The sequence below is a fragment of the Salmo salar genome, chromosome 06, assembly GCF_965601325.2.
Source record: "Salmo salar chromosome 06, fSalSal1, whole genome shotgun sequence".
NCBI lineage: Eukaryota > Metazoa > Chordata > Actinopteri > Salmoniformes > Salmonidae > Salmo > Salmo salar.
Window position 1 is genome coordinate 60,399,189 of NC_138296.1, and position 16,167 is coordinate 60,415,355.

The following is a 16,167-nucleotide window of genomic DNA, read 5'->3' on the forward strand; positions in this document are numbered from 1 at the left end:
CAAATTATTCTGGATCATTACTTAGTCATTGCTGTCAAACTTTGGCTTTGCACTGGGACTTTTGACGAGTAAAACACGCTATGACAAAACGTGACATTGTGAAGTGCTGCAACTTTTATTTCCGAGCGTGTTACGGGTCCCTGCTCATGATTGCATGCACGTGGCCCTGAGTCGGACGTCATCTCACCCGCAGGCGTGTAGACCAGCTTGTATCCGAGCACCGGAGACGGCGAAGGGTCCCAGGCAACACGGAAGCGAGTGTACCACTCATCCGAGACGCGCAGGTTCCTGGGCTCCAGCATGCCAACTGTAACCAAGGCAGAGCAACAGTGAAGCAGAAACATGTCAACGTTCAATCAGTCACAGCAATTACCCTCAACAACAAGTAGGGCCATGACACCATTTCCAGTCTAGCTAGCCCTCAGTGCAGTAAGGCACCACATAACCATAGCACACAGCCCGGCCTGCTGCTAGACTACTGATGTTTTTCCTCCTCCTCTGTTTATGAAGACTATTATGAGTAATACATGTGTTTAGATTGGATAGATTTTTCCATGGTCTTGCTGAGGGAGCCGGGCAGTGGGTGGGTGGGTAGTCGGGTGCGGCGTGAGCTCCCCATTGGAGCGAGGCCCATCCAAACTGCCTAGCTGGCACAGTGGTGCCTCGGTCCAAGCCAAGACATAAAGTTTCTATTGTTTGTGTAACTCGGGGCTAATGTTCGCCAGTCGTTGAGCTTTCCCAGTTGCTCTACTGTTAATTCCCTATCCTCCGAACTCTTCAAACTGAAACATGTTGGAATCGGTTAGCTATTTTGTATGGCTCTTGAACATTTTTTCCACTCCTGTGCACAGGTCTCATTCCCAGCTCATCAGGCTTGGAAATGATGTATGACTAGCTAGACCATTAGGTGTTCAGTATACCAGACTGAACACTTCCTGACCACCTTTCTAACCGCGTTACCTGTGCGTCCGGGCCCGTTCAGTGATCCCCCTGCTCCATCAGCATAGATGGCTTCCACAGTGATGTTGTAGGGAGTGTCAGGAAGCAGGTTCTGCAGGATGGCATTGTTTCTGTTGCCAGGGACAACGGTCTGTAAGGAAAAGCACCAGAAAGAACTGTCAGTTAATTATTCTTTTTTTTAAATGGCTTCTCAACACACTTGACATATTCCTTTCAGCTCCTAGCAGAGCAAAGCGCCTCAACACACAAAGGAATGTAATTGCTAATGGAAGCTATGTGTCGATGCTAGGCTAGCGCCTACATCAATGCAGCATAGAGAAAAAGGGGGAAACCAGGAGGCTAATAAGGAAAGTTTCCTGTCCTCTTTAAAAAAAAAAACATTGGACGATTTAGCTCTAGTGAACTTTCATTTCAAACTCAGCATGCTAAAAGACTCCTTACATTTTTCTCTAGTTAAGTAGAGTTTGTTAACACAATAGTTACCTTGCTAGGTAGGGAGCAATGATGCCGTACAGCTGTGCTATCCTTAACTGGTGCTCATGTTTAGGTCATGAATAATAGAATGTAATGTAACGCAATATTTCACAGTGATAATGTTGATCTTACCGAGCGTTTAATTCATCTTCCTAATCAGCAATTAACTGTTGGGAGTAATATGCCTTTGTATGCCTTCAACGCTTTGGCAGTAGTGACATTATCACGTTGAACAGTAGGTTAATGCTAGTGTATGGATGTGTATTTGATTTGACACTCAGCTACATATAACACGAGGCATGTTTAGGTCCTAAACTCACGCATCCCTTGAGTCAAACTCAAAGTCCTGTGCCACATGAAAGTTTGTTGAGAATGACTTTGAACTCACAAACTCAGTGATGGGGTCTCCTGTGGTGGGGGCGTAGGCTATCTTGTACTGCTGCACGGGTCCCTCAGCGTGGTCCCAGCCGATGGTCAGAGTGTTGGTGGTGGCATCGAACACCCGCAGGTTCCTGGGTCCAGCACGGGGCACTGCAACAGCAACAACATTGGGTTACACTCACAAACATGCACCTAGCAACGGTGCACACCACATGCACCTAGCAACCACCGCCTCACCGTGTGTTTGTTGTATATAGCTACGTGTATGTGTGTGCGGACGTGCTTGAATGTAGACTACAGTATAAGCAAGTATGCCTGGAAGCGTGAGTAACACTCATGAGCCGGTAGTATCAATGTAAACAAAAGTCGCATGAGTCAGTAGTACCAATGTATACAACAAAGTCAGATTGATTGGATTCAAGTCTCACATGTTTTGCCGTCTCCCTTCACCGGTGGTCCCTCCCCGTCGGCGTACAGAGCCAGGACGCTGACCGAGTACGGCGTGTCGGGAATGAGCGAATCCAAGAATGCGTTGTTGATGTTACCCGGGACCAAGACCTTTGGAGAGGTCACAGGACATGGATCACAATGATGGCTTACAAGAGAGGAATCTTGGTTTCGTGTCCCAAATGGCCCCCTGTTCCCTATTTAGAGCACAACGTTTGACCAGGGCCCATAGATGCACCCTCAAATGAGCTTCTTCAACCATACTACTCTGGCACTAGAAATGTACATAATGAGCTCACTGTGACTCCCTGCTAGTGTCTCCTGGGAGGGAGCCTAGTGCAAAGGCTAATGTGAAGTACTAACAACGCCCTGAAGAGATTTAAAAAGCTAAACAAATGCATTCATTTTGCTTAAACGTGACTGATAAACAGTTAGTGTTATGGAGGCAAATGAAGACGACGCAACCAACAGCACGAGACCAGTGCTCTGTCATTGAGCAGGCCTCAACATGTATCTCACCCCTGTTTCTAACAACAGTGGAGCCTAGACTCGTCATATCATCAGGGTAATCACTATCACTACGCAGCCCATTATCTATTAGCATGTCTGAGGGAATGCCATTACATCATGCTAAACACAGCTGCTCTTTAAAGTGGTCTACCCTCATCTACAGCTTATCAGGGGATTCAACTGAACATCTCTGTATATAACACAGTAAAAGTCCTCCAAATCTTCAAATGTAAGAATTTGCAGATCTCTCACATATGTGCATATCCACATTTTCCAAACTCCTAGTGATGCAGTAAAAGCTGTTTGTAGGGCAATTAGCTCCAACTTTCTCCTGTAATCCAAGATATGTACATCGGTGCATGAAACCAATCCTGATATTCAGATAATTAAAAGCCAAATAGTCTGGATTTCCGCATTAATGAACACTAACCTCGTTATAAAGGGAATACCATCGGTGTCGGCTTCTAAACAGACTTCCTACAACACTCTTCCAGAGAGGCTTTTCGATATCGTTGTTAAACGTGGAGCCCAGCAACCATTTTCTACCCTGTCATTGCTTATTTTCCCTTTCCTTCTGAGTGGTCTGAGCAGAGAGGGAGAGTGAACATACTTCCCACCACACCACATTGGAGAGAGAGAGTTTGTATGTCCCAAATGGCACCCTATTCCCTATATAGGGCACTACATAGGGAATAGGGTGCTATTTGAGATGCATCCATTGAACTTACCGTCTCTGCTGGTCTTTCTCCGGACAGAGGTGTGTAGATGACACGGTACTGCTGCACCTGGCCAGAGGCAGGCTCCCAGCGCACGTTCAGGCTGTTGGTGGTAGGGTTGTACACCTGGACGTTCTTAGGAGGGGTGCGTGGCACTGGGGGGTCACAGAGGGTCATAGAAAATCAAAACGGGAGAGGGCAACTGCTAGATTGACTTCACCCTAACAAGTTTAGCTATCTTAAAAACACAAAACAACAACAACAACTTGGATTTCACTCTACAATGCTTTATCAAAGCTTTGAGTCCATTTCAAAGGAATTAAGTAAAGATACCACAACAAAATGTTAGAATTATTTGACTGCTAAGTTTCAAATAGGACGTAGCTCAGTAAAAAAAAAAAAGGACTTAAATGCTGAGGGGTGCAAACTCTCCAGTCTCCAAGTGATTTTATAGTGTCTATGTAGACAGCACATAGAGAGAAGCAACACAGTTTGGGTTTATGAAAAAAACTCTTAACTTCCCGTTTAAACTAAAACAGATGTGCATATTCCTCTGGTGTTCAGCGCTTTAGCCCAATAAAGCTAGATGTAGTAGGTAGACAGACCCAGCCACCTTATTGAGAAGCAAAGTAGAACCTATTTGTCCAACAGTGAGCTTCATTCTATACTGAACACGTGTACAAGTGCACATGCATATGGTGTCTTTAGGAAGATTACTCTGTCAAACATCTCTTCACATTTGGCCGAGGATCAGAGCACATCAGATGTGAATCAATGATCGTAAATCTGTGTCCGTCTCAAGACTTGAAACTGACAAGGACATAGCGAGATCAAATAAAACGCTTGACTTCCATTGGACGTCTTCATATTAGCCTTGCTCAAACGGAGTCTCTGGAACCTCCCGTGGAACCATCATGCACCATCAGCTCTGTAATACCGATATGCTCCGCTGGAATCACAGCTTTCCAATTCACTTCTCTGGGATGGATTTCTGCTGACTCAGCATGGCAAACCATTTGAGCAGAAACAAAACCGATGCACACAACCGGGTATAAAAACTGCACAGACACAGGCAGGGCAACCCAACCAGCAATTATTATTGTTATGGTGAGATAAGCTACCCCTTTGTTGCAGGGGGGAGGGGGGTTGCAAATGCTATCTGGTTTGGGGATTGGAATAAAACATTTTTTTTATTTCCACTCAGTTGTATTAAACGTTGACCTGAATAACAATGTTTCCCTATGAGGGTATCTATTATCCTGAGATCTATCTTGAGATCAGAGTCCAAATTCTGGAAAAACCAAACAGGCTTCAGGTAAAAGATGCTACTGAATCAAACCAACTGAAAAAAGCACATCTTTGTCCCAATAAGAACAAAATGGATGACTTGAGTTTCCGCAGTTGATAACTTACGTGTCTTTCCAGTCTCAGACTGGCGCAGGCCCTCTCCCTCGGGGTAGACGGGTACCACGGTGATGGTGTAGGGCGTGTCTGAGAGAAGGTTCCTCAGGACGGTAGAGGTGGTGCCACCAGACACTTGCTCCTGTTCACAGAGAGGTGTTTGAGATGCATTATCAATGTTTCTACCATTGATTGGTTGAATGCTGCAGCATCCGTATTAGGAAGGAAACAAATTCCTAATATGGATGCCGTACTCGACTCAATTCTGATTGGTCAAGAGATACCCTGTACAGTATCAGATGTTAAGGCACAGATAGTTGGTGGTCTTACCATGTCCTCGGCTCCGCCAGAGGCAGGGACGTAGAAGAGACGGTACTGGCGCACGTTGCCCTCCGCTGGCTCCCAGCGCACCTTCAAGGAGCTAGTAGTTGGGTCTGTGACCTGCAGGTTTTTCACCCCACCCAATGCCTCTGACAAGTCACCAAACAACGAGTTGAGCATCAAATCACTTTTTTCTCACTGTTTTGTACCTGTATTGTGTAGTTTGTTCAGTCATGACTTACTTGTCTTTCCATTTTCAGAATTTCTCTTCCCTTCAATGTCGCCATACATAGGCACCAATGTCACTTTGTACTCTGTGTCAGGCACAAGGTTCCTGAGAACGGTGTTGGTTGACATCCCAGAAACTGTGGTCTGAAAAAGAGTTATCAGATTATCAAGAACGTAAAGTAAAACCACACTACTAAAGACATAGCATATTCAATTATTCAACGTACATGTTTATAGTGCTCAAGTTAGTGAGTGTGCAGATATCGCTTTGATGCACTATGAAAGGAAGTGTTGACTTTGTACCGTGAGTTCAGGCCCTCCTGCTAGCGGGGCGTAGATGACAGTGTACTGGCGCACGTCCCCCTCAGCTGGCTCCCAGCGTACCCTCAAGGAGTTGGTGGTGGGGTCAGTCACCTGCAGGTTCTTCACTCCACCCAGAGGCTCTGAAGAAGAAATAACACATCAACATCCCTCTAAGTAAATGGCGCCAAGGTGCTCAAGCTGTTACTGAGTCTGATATGGAAGCATATACAGTGGGGTCTGAAATTATTAATACCCTTGATAAAGATGAGCAAAAATGACAGTGTAAAATAAATAATTAAAATACTGAACTATGCTCCAAAAACGTTGGGAAACTATTTTATTTTATACTAATACAAAAATGTATAAGTCAAAATTCACGACACCTCTGTTTTCAATACCTCACCTTGCGAGGATAATGGGACTGAGCCTTTTTCTAAATGTTTTTCTAGTTGGACAACATATTAGACCACTCCTCCATAGAGAATCCTTCCAGATCCTTGATATCCTTTGTCTGCGCTTATGGACTGTCCTCTTCAATTCTAACCACAGGTTTTCAATGGGTTTCAATGGTTTTCAATGAGTTTCAGGAGATTGAGATGGCCATTGCAAAATATTGATTTTGTGACCAATTAACCATTTATTTGTGTTTGAGGTTATGTTCTTGCTGGAAGATCCATTTGCCGCCAAGTTTCAGCTTCCTGGCAGAGGCAACCAGGTTTTTGGCTAAAATATCCTGGTACTGGATAAAGTTCATGATGATGTTGACCAAGGGCCCAAGGACCAGTGGAAGCAAAATAGCCCCATAACATCCAAGATCTACTACCATATTCTACAGTAGGTATGGGGTTATTTCCTGCTCCTGCATTGTCATTTCAATGCCAAACCCACCACTGGTGTGCATGGCCAAAGACTTCTATTTTCATGCCCTTGTTAAGGTCAACAGCATCTTGAACTTTACCCATTACCAGGATATTTGAGCCAAAAACCTGGTTGCATCTGCCAAGAAGCTGAAACTTCCAGCAAGACAATAACCCCAAGCTCACATCAAAATCCACAAACAAATGGTTAATTGGCCACAAAATTATTATTTTGCAATAGCCATCTCAGTCTCCGGACTTATTGAAAACCTGTGGTTTGAATTGAAGAGGGCAGTCTATAACCGCAGACGAAGGATATCAAGGATCTGGAAGGATTCCTTATGGAGGAATGGTCTAAGATCCCTCCCAATGTGTTCTCCAAAAAAACATTTGAGTAAAAGTTGCCGTTATCCTCGCAAGGTGAAATATTTAAAGGTATTGAAAACAGGGGTGGCAATAATTTAAAATTCTAACTTTGAGGAAAATAAATATTACTTGTTAAACAAAATCTCTTTCTCTGAGCAATCGTATTAGTAAAAAAATATAATTGTATTTTTGCTCATCTTTTCTCGTGTGTCAATAATTTTGGACCCCACTCTGTCAATGTTAAAAACGATGTATTTTAACGTTTTTACAGTTGACTTAAATGTTGACAGCTACGTGCTTCACTAGTGTTATAGTATGGGGTTTCTGAGCAAAAGAAAGTATTGAAATGCTTCACTCACTTGTTTTTCCCATCTCAGACTGCATTATGCCGTCCACGTCTGGGTAGACTGGGACAACAGACACGTTGTACTGGGTATCGGACTCCAGATTACGCAGGATAAGGTTGGTGGTGCCTCCAGAGACTTGCTCCTGTTCAGGGCAAGTGCAGATCAATGTTAGTACTGTACGACAATTACATAATCTACTTATAGTGTAAACATGGCTGAGTTGACAGCAAAATGGCTAGAGAGATGAATAGGAGACGTACCATTTGCTCCTTCCCATCTGGCTGGGCGATGTAGAAGACCTTGTAGTTGCGCACGTGACCGACAGCCGGGTCCCAGCGAACAGACAAACTGTTGATTGTGGGGTCGATGACCTTCATGTTCTTCACTCCACCCAAAGGATCTGAGGCAGAGGAGACAATGTTACAGCGTCACACTTACTGTACTGTACAAGCTGAACAAGTAGCAGACATTTTGAAAAGGATCCCTTGCTTAGATGGTCTTTGAATAATTTCACCCCGTTCAGTTCAACTCACTTGTCTTTCCATTCTGAGACCTAGAGAGACCCTCCATCTCATGGTAAACAGGCACAACTGTCACAGTGTATTCCGTGTCTGGAGTCAGTTCCTTCAGAACAGTGGTGGTCGTTGTTCCAGACACCTGGTCCTGTTCAAGAAAGAAGAAGGGAGAATCTCAGTCAGAAACTGGGCTTACTTACACCTGAGCGATGTTGACTAGCTATAGGGGAAAACACCATAGGCTTATGACACTTTAAAATGGAAGGATGGGCTGATTGTAATGGATTTCACCCTCCACCAGTCTCCAATGGAATACACCATTTTTAGTGCGTCAGTAGGGGTGTTGTGTTGGCGAGGTGACCCGGACGTACCACTTCCTGCTCCCCGCCTGCAGTTGGGATGTAGATGACGATGTACTCGCGCACATTCCCCTCAGCTGCGTCCCAGCGCACGTTCAGGGTGCTGGTGGTGGGTTCAGTGACCTGCAGGTTCTTCACGAAGCCCAGGGGCTCTGAGCACCAAGAGGAAACAGGGCAGCTTAGACATCACGTCCATTTGAAAACAATGATACCCCTGTTGCACAGCTATGTTTTACTACTACTATATGCCTATTGATTATATGTCTGCAGATGAGCTGTACATGTACATTATGAACTGGGTGGTTGGAGCCCTGAATGCTGATTGACTGAAAGCCGTGGTATTTCAGACCGTATACCACAGGTATGACAAAAAAATATATTTTTACTGCTCCAATTACATTGGTAACCATGGGTTTGTGGTGTATTGCCAATATTCCACGGCTATATATGCATGCACTCCGCTTTGCGCTGTGCATAAGAACAGCCCTTAGCCGTGGTATATTGGCCATAAACCACACCCCCTCGGGCCTTATTGCTTAAGTAATTCGTCTTTCACTGTAGAATTTGCCCGTAACTATCACTGGTCACTGAGAGCATTGTGCAATAAGTTGTCGTTACTCACTTGTTCTTCCATCCTTGGTCTGGGTCTGACCGTCTCCTTCCGGGTACACTGGCAGCACAGTGACTCTGTACTGTGTGTTGGGCGAGAGGCTCTTCAGAACTGTGGTGGTTGTGCTCTCTGAGACTTCCTCCTACAAAGGAAAAAAATCGATGGTGTCACACCAACAGAAGCGCCAACAGACATACTGGAACACTATGGTTGCATCCCAAAATACACCCTATTCCTGTGCATAGTGCACAACGTTTGACCTGAGCCCTATGGGCCCTGGTCAAAAGTAGTGCACTATATAGGGAATGGGGCGCCATTTAGGACGCAGGTATATCTCATACACCAGATCCACACGAGAAGGCGTATGTACCACCACTGTTCTGTGATCTGTAAAACGACATGCACTTCTCTAGTTTCTCTCACCCTTCTGTGGAGTTTATTTTGACAGGTTGGATTTTGAGCGAAAGCTATGCGCCACACTGTTCAGGCCAATTATAAACAGATAAACCAAACAATGCTTTAGAGCAGTGGTTCCCAAAGTTTTTATAGTCCCGTACCCCTTCAAACATTCAACCAACTGCGTACCCCCTCTAGCACCAGGGTCAGCGCTCTCTCAAGTGTTGTTTTTTGCCATCATTGTAAGCCTGCCACCCACACATTATACGATACATTTATTAAACATAAGAATGAGTGTGAGGTTTTTGTCACAACCCGGCTTGTGGGAAGTGACAAAGAGCTCTTACAGGACCAGGGCACAAATAATAATATAATAATAATCAATAATTTTGCTCTTTATTTAGCCATCTTACATATAAAACCTTATTTGTTCATAGAAAATTGTGAATACCTCACCACGGGTTAATGAGAAGGGTGTGTTTGATAGGATGCACATAACTCTGCAATGTTGGGTTGTATTGGAGAGAGTCTCAGTCTTAAATCATTTTCCACACACAGTTTGTGCCTGTATTTAGTTTTCATGCTAGTGAGGGCCGAGAATCCACTCTCACATAGGTACGTGGTTGCAAAGGGCATCAGTGTCTTAGCGCAATTTGCCAAGGCAGGATACTCTGAGCACAGCCCAATCCATAAATCTGGTAGTAGCTTCTGATTAAATTCAATTTTCACAGAACCGCTTGTTGAAATTTTGATGAGGCTCTCTTGTTCCGATATCGGTAAGTGGACTGGAGGCAGGGCATGAAAGGGATAACGAATCCAGTTGTTTCTGTCATCCGTTTCGGGAAAGTACCTGCATAATTGTCCACCCAACTCACTCAGGTGCTTCGCTATATCACATTTGACATTGTCCGTAAGCTTGAGTTAATTTGCACACAAAAAAATCATACAATGATGGAAAGATCTGTGTGTTGTCCTTGTCAATGCAGACAGAGAAGAGCTCCAACTTCTTAATCATAGCCTCAATTTTGTCCCGCACATTGAATATAGTTGCGGAGGGTCCCTGTAATCCTAGATTCAGATGATTCAGGTGAGAAAAAACATCACCCAGATAGGCCAGTCGTGTGAGAAGCTCGTCATCATGCAAGCGGTCGGACAAGTGAAAATTATGGTCAGCAAAGAAAACTTTAAGCTCGTCTCTCAATTAAAAAAAAAAACGTGTCAATACTTTGCATCTTGATAACCAGCACACTTGTGTATGTTGTAAAAGCGTTACATGGTCACTGCCCATATCATTGCATAATGCAGAAAATACACGAGAGTTCAGGGGCCTTGCTTTAACAAAGTTAACCATTTTCACTGTATTGTCCAAAACATCTTGCAAGCTGTCAGGCATTCCCTTGGCAGCAAGAGCCTCTCGGTGGATGCTGCAGTGTACCCAAGTAGTGTCGGGAGCAACTGCTTGCACACGCGTTACCACTCCACTATGTCTCCCTGTCATGGCTTTTGTGCCATCAGTACAGATACCAACACATCTTGACCACCAAGTCCATTTGATGTCACAAAGCTTTCCAGTACTTTAAAAATATCCTCTCCTGTTGTTCTGGTTTCCAGTGGTTTGCAGAAGAGGATGTCTTCCTTAATTGACCCCCCATAAACGTAACAGACATATACCAGGAGCTGTGCCAGGCCCGCCACATCTGTTGACTCATCCAGCTGTAACGCATAGAATTCACTGGCATGTATGCGAAGCAGTAATTGTTTCAAAACATCTCTTGCCATGCCACTGATGTGTCGTGAAACAGTGTTGTTTGATGAAGTCATTGTGTGTATAGTTTTTATGGCCTTTTCCCCAAGCATTGTCCCAGCCATATCTGCAGCAGCAGGAAGAAGGAAGTCCTCCACAATAGTATGGGGCTTGCCTGTCCTAGCCACTCGGTGGCTCACCATATAAGAAGTTTCTAGACCCTTCTTATTAATGTTATCTGTTGCTTTTATACATATCTTACTACTCAAAAGTTGTCTTAATTCTCCCTCAAAAAACTCCTGTGACTTAATTTTCAAATTGGAACGTTTTGTTTCTAAATGTCTGCGCAAGAGTGAAGGTTTCATCGAGTTGTGAGATAGAACTTTTGCACATACAACACACTGTGGCTGAGGAAAGGCACTACTCCCCATATAAGTGAACCCCAAATCAATGTAGTTCTCATCATATTTGCGCCTCTTCGATGGTCCAACGTCCCTGTCTGTTGTTCGGTGCTTTCCCGGGTAAAGGGGCAGTAGCTCTTCGGCTGCATCAGATTCACAACTGTCAGTGTCCATGCTAGCTGGGCTAACAACAAATGTAGAATTACTGATGCTAGCATTGGATGTGCTCGTGGAAGCAGAACAACTTGTGTCGTCGACAGGTGCAGGTGTAGTACTGCTGGTAGTATAATCTAGGGCCTTACTTTTTTTTAACCATTAATCAATTTTCGAGCAAACGGAATGAGCAGCAGCTATGTTTGGCTACATACGGACCATTAGTGGAATTCCCGTGAGAGAGTAACAGTTAATGTAATTGGATGTTAATTATTTGACTAGGCTACCTGTATTTGACATTGTGTTGTTATTTTGATGAACACTATATGGTTAAAAATACGCATACCCCAGTTTGGTAATACCTGCTTTATAGGATCTTGTTCCATATAAGCCGACCAAACCAAAAAGTCCATTGCATTAGAGTTGTGATCACAGAGCTGTTCACACTCTGTTAGCTCCTACGCAGCCTTAACTCCATCCCCGCTAGGCTTCAACGGCGTTACTACTCTGCTGCTGCCTTTCGTCATGCTTAACACAGCAGGCTAACTGCTAACGCTAGGTCCTCAATGCTAACTCCTCAACACTACTCCTCATGCCGGGCTGACGAAATGCCCACTCCACAAAGTATGCCGTGCAACGAAGCTGGATTCTTCCCTCGCACAGGATTGGAAACCATTGTGTTAGGCTGAGCTCAGGGGATTACACTGTCAACAAATGTAACATCACCGTATCAGTGATGAGTTATAGGCTTATGGAGGTAGGCAGTGTGGTTCGGAGTACAGTAGAATACTCACAATGATCTCAAGGCCTCCTGCGACAGGAGTGTAGATGATTTTGTAGCCCTGCACATTGCCGTCAGCTGCTTCCCAGCTGGTGGTTAGGGTGGTGTGGGTAGGGTTGGTGATCTGCAGATTGGTCACTCCACCCAAAGGCACTGGGAATAGAAAATAACATGACTTTAAGTGTGGTATTATGATTCTGTGATTATTGGAGAAAATCAAGTAAACCATATTTCATGTTTCTCAGTTTATATTTCCAATGTTCCCAAATCACTTTGCAAAATAGGCTGTATAGGCTACCAGTTAATTTGATGTTGCTACTCACGTGTCTTTCCATTCTCCGACTGGCGTTTCCCCTCCCTGGCAGGGTAGATAGGCAACACTGATATTGTGTAAGGTGTGTCAGGCTTGAGGTTTCTCAGGACAATGGCGGTGGTGCTTCCAGGTACTTGCTCCTATTTACACAAAGAGAAAAAGTGATTGCACATTAAATGCTTTATCACAGTTTCATTTCCTAAACGCTATTTATGAGGTCATAAGGTGAAAGAGACCCACCATTTCCTCTGGTGTTCCGCCAGCCAAAGGGACGAAGAAGATCTTGTACTGTCGCACGGCTCCATCTGCTGGGTCCCAGTCCACCTTCAGAGAGGTCATGGTGGGTTCAGTCACCTTCAGGTTCTTCACTCCCCCCAACGGTCCTGGTGAGGAAAACAACATTAGAACCAAAACTATAGAAAACCTGGCCTTTATCCATTATAACCCTCTTATCTCATTAATAATCATCTTACATTGAAAACTTACAGTTTACGGAAGCTTATTGCTGCCAAAAAAAGAAAGAAATGGCCGGACAAAGAAAATGTTTTCTTTCAGGCAGCAATGAGGCTCCGTACCTCCGTACCGTAAAAGGAAAATATAAAACGTGAATACAAATAATGCAGCATACAGTGGGTACTAATGACAATTTATGCAATTTATGGGATTTATGCTTGCTCTGGCATCTGAGGCGTTCTGAAAAAGTGGAAGTGTGTATTGGTCTCATTCAAGGTTCACACACGGCAAAAGATTCCTTGGATGTCAGCCAGTCTTACTTGTCTTTCCGTTCTCAGACTGCCTTCTGCCCTCTGTCTCGGTGAAGACCGGCACCAGTGAGACGGTGTAGAGGGTGTCTGGTTGGAGGCCTCTCAAGACAGTGCTTGTGGCAGTAGCAGCCACAGTTTCCTAAAGATTACACAAACACAACCCAACTATAAACCTCTACATATCCCAACATACCAACAATACATGTGTTATATGGCAAGCAAAGGGGGAAACAACCATTTCTACACTATCAGCTACAGTACTCGGCCTACCATGGCCTCAGCAGCTCCACCAGTAGCAGGTACATAGAAGACTTTGTACTCCTTGACTTTCCCATCGGCTGGATCCCAGCGCACGTTCAAGGTGGTCATTGTGGGGTTGATCACCTGCAGGTTCTTCACTCCACCCAGGGGCCCTTGGACACACCAAAGTTAAAGTAAAAATCCAGCAATGAAGAGCTACCTTCTACTGATGATACTCTGAAATGATCATTATTTCCATCCCTCTTTCGATGTCAGCCAGGCTTACTTGTCTTTCCATTCTCAGACATCTTCTTGCCATCTCCCACTTCGTAGACCGGCACGACTGAAACGGTGTAGATGGTGTCGGGTGTGAGGCCCTTCAGGACTGTGTTGGTTCCAGCCACAGTCTCCTTTACATTATACAAACACAATACAAGTATTAACGTTTGCCCACTCCCCAACTTAACAATAACTAATCGGGTGAAACGGTGTATAAATCACAAAATATGACAAGCAACTATATTCAGTCAAACAGGAGTGTATAAGGATTATGAGTACTCATACCCTTAAAAGTAACCACACTTTCTACACTGTCAGTTACCAGTCCTACCATGCTTTCAGCTCCACCGGCAGCAGGTGCATAGATGACTTTGTACTCTTTGACTTTCCCCTCGGCCGCGTCCCATTTCACGCTCAATGTGACCATGGTGGGGTTGGTCACCTGCAGGTTCTTCACTCCACCAAGAGGCTCTGGACACACCAACCAGGGCTTTAATAATATAACTTGATACTGATTGATAGTACTTATTACAGTACCATCATATCTTATGGAGTTTGCATGTAGTTAAAATCCAGCAATGAAGAGTTATCCTCTCCATTGATGATACTAATGGGTTTTAAGGCCATTAGGCAGTCTCTGAAACATTATACTGATTACATTTGGTATTGCAAGGAGTCTGTATAAAGTTAGAATACAGACTCAATGTAGAGTTATCCTCTGCATTGTTGGTTATTTATGGATTTACTCCATAAATCCGCTTTTAAGAAGGCCATTATCAGACCCTGAAAAGATCACTGAATAAGTGATCTTTAGAAGATCTTTAACGATCTTTACACTTAGATGTCAGCCAGTCTTACTTGTCTTTTCGTTCTCAGACTGTTTCTGTCCATCTCCCACTTCGTAGACAGGCACCAGTGAAACGGTGTAGAGGGTGTCTGGCAGGAGGCCTTTCAGAATCGTGGTGGTGGAAGTGGCAGCCACAGTCTCCTTTACATTAAACAAACACAACCCAACTATTATTAACGACTGCCCACTACCAACATGCCAACAATACATGTTTTATATGGCAAGAAAACCATTTCTAACAACACTGTCAGCTACAGTACTAGTCGTAATTAGTGATGAGGGGAAAAAAATAGCTAGTTATATATCGCAAAAACTTTTGGGGAGATATTATATTGACATTTGGCTCGTTTTGTAAAAAAGTTCCAAAATATATATATATACATACAGTACCGGCCAAAAGTTGGACACACCCATTCCTTCCAGGCGTTTTCTTTATTTTTACTATTTTCTACATTGTAGAATAATAATGGTGAAGATATAAAAACTATGAAATAACACATATGGAATCATGTAGTAACCAAAAAGTGTTAAACAAATCAAAATCTATTTTATATTTGAGATTCTTCAAAGTAGCCACCCTTTGCCTTGATGACAGCTACCTTGTCACAACAAAACTGGTTCAAACGCATTAAGAAGGAAACAAATTCTACAAATTAACTTTTAACATGGCACACCTGTTAATTGATATGCATTCCAGGTGACTACCTCATGAAGCTGGTTGAGAGAATGCCAAGAATGTGCAAAGCTGTCATCAAGGCAAAGGGTGGCTACTTTTTCTTCTCTGCAGATCCTCTCAAGCTCTGTCAGGTTGTATGGGGAGCGTTGCTGCACAGCTATTTTCAGTTCTCTCCAGAGATGTTCAATCGGGTTCAAGTCCGGGCTCTGGCTGGGCCACTCAAGGACATTCAGAGACTTGTCCCGAAGCCACTCCTGCGAGTGTCTTGGCTGTGTGCTTAGGGTCGTTGTCCTGTTGGAAGGTGAACCATCGCCCCAGTCTGAGTTCTTGAGCACTCTAGAGCAGGCTTTCAATAAGGATCTCTCTGTACTTTGCCCCATTCATCTTTGCCTCAATCCTGACTTGACTCCCAGTCCCTGCCGCTGCCGCTGAAAAACATCCCCACAGCATGATGCTGCCACCATTCTTCACTGTGGGGATGGTACCAGGTTTTCTCCAGACGTGACACTTGGCATTCTGACCAAAGAGTTCAATCTTGGTGTCATCAGACCAGAGAATTTTGTTTCTCATGGTCTGAGAGTCTTTAGGTGCCTTTTGGAAAACTCCAAGCGGGCTGTCATGCGCCTTTTACTGAGGAGTGGCTACCGTCTGGACACTACTATAAAGGCCTAATTTGTGGAGTGCTGCAGAGATGGTTGTCCTTCTGGGAGGTCCTCCCATCTCCACAGAGGAACTCTAGAGCTCAGTCAGAGTGACCATCTGGTTCTTGGTCACCTCC

The 16,167-nt window shown here is 44.2% G+C and overlaps 1 protein-coding gene across 8 annotated transcripts in view; it reads right to left on the reverse strand.

Moving 5' to 3' along the window:
- The window catches only part of LOC106607687 (collagen alpha-1(XII) chain), a 96,469-nt gene that overhangs the window by 31,136 nt on the left and 49,166 nt on the right, over positions 1-16,167 (reverse strand). For 6 of the 8 annotated variants that reach the window (XM_082976784.1, XM_082976783.1, XM_014204895.3 and 3 more), the window contains 22 exons: positions 14,725-14,854; positions 14,198-14,337; positions 13,874-13,997; positions 13,618-13,760; positions 13,357-13,486; positions 12,824-12,966; positions 12,594-12,723; positions 12,284-12,423; positions 8,808-8,937; positions 8,198-8,337; positions 7,845-7,974; positions 7,572-7,711; positions 7,324-7,453; positions 5,742-5,881; positions 5,453-5,582; positions 5,220-5,359; positions 4,902-5,031; positions 3,501-3,643; positions 2,244-2,373; positions 1,823-1,965; positions 961-1,090; positions 188-307 (listed from right to left, as the gene is read on the reverse strand). In XM_082976784.1, coding sequence (XP_082832910.1) covers positions 188-307; positions 961-1,090; positions 1,823-1,965; positions 2,244-2,373; positions 3,501-3,643; positions 4,902-5,031; positions 5,220-5,359; positions 5,453-5,582; positions 5,742-5,881; positions 7,324-7,453; positions 7,572-7,711; positions 7,845-7,974; positions 8,198-8,337; positions 8,808-8,937; positions 12,284-12,423; positions 12,594-12,723; positions 12,824-12,966; positions 13,357-13,486; positions 13,618-13,760; positions 13,874-13,997; positions 14,198-14,337; positions 14,725-14,854 — 2,956 coding nt within the window. The remainder of the gene's footprint in view (positions 1-187; positions 308-960; positions 1,091-1,822; positions 1,966-2,243; positions 2,374-3,500; positions 3,644-4,901; positions 5,032-5,219; positions 5,360-5,452; positions 5,583-5,741; positions 5,882-7,323; positions 7,454-7,571; positions 7,712-7,844; positions 7,975-8,197; positions 8,338-8,807; positions 8,938-12,283; positions 12,424-12,593; positions 12,724-12,823; positions 12,967-13,356; positions 13,487-13,617; positions 13,761-13,873; positions 13,998-14,197; positions 14,338-14,724; positions 14,855-16,167) is intronic. The other 2 variants (XM_082976787.1, XM_082976786.1) reach the window with 1 other exon arrangement.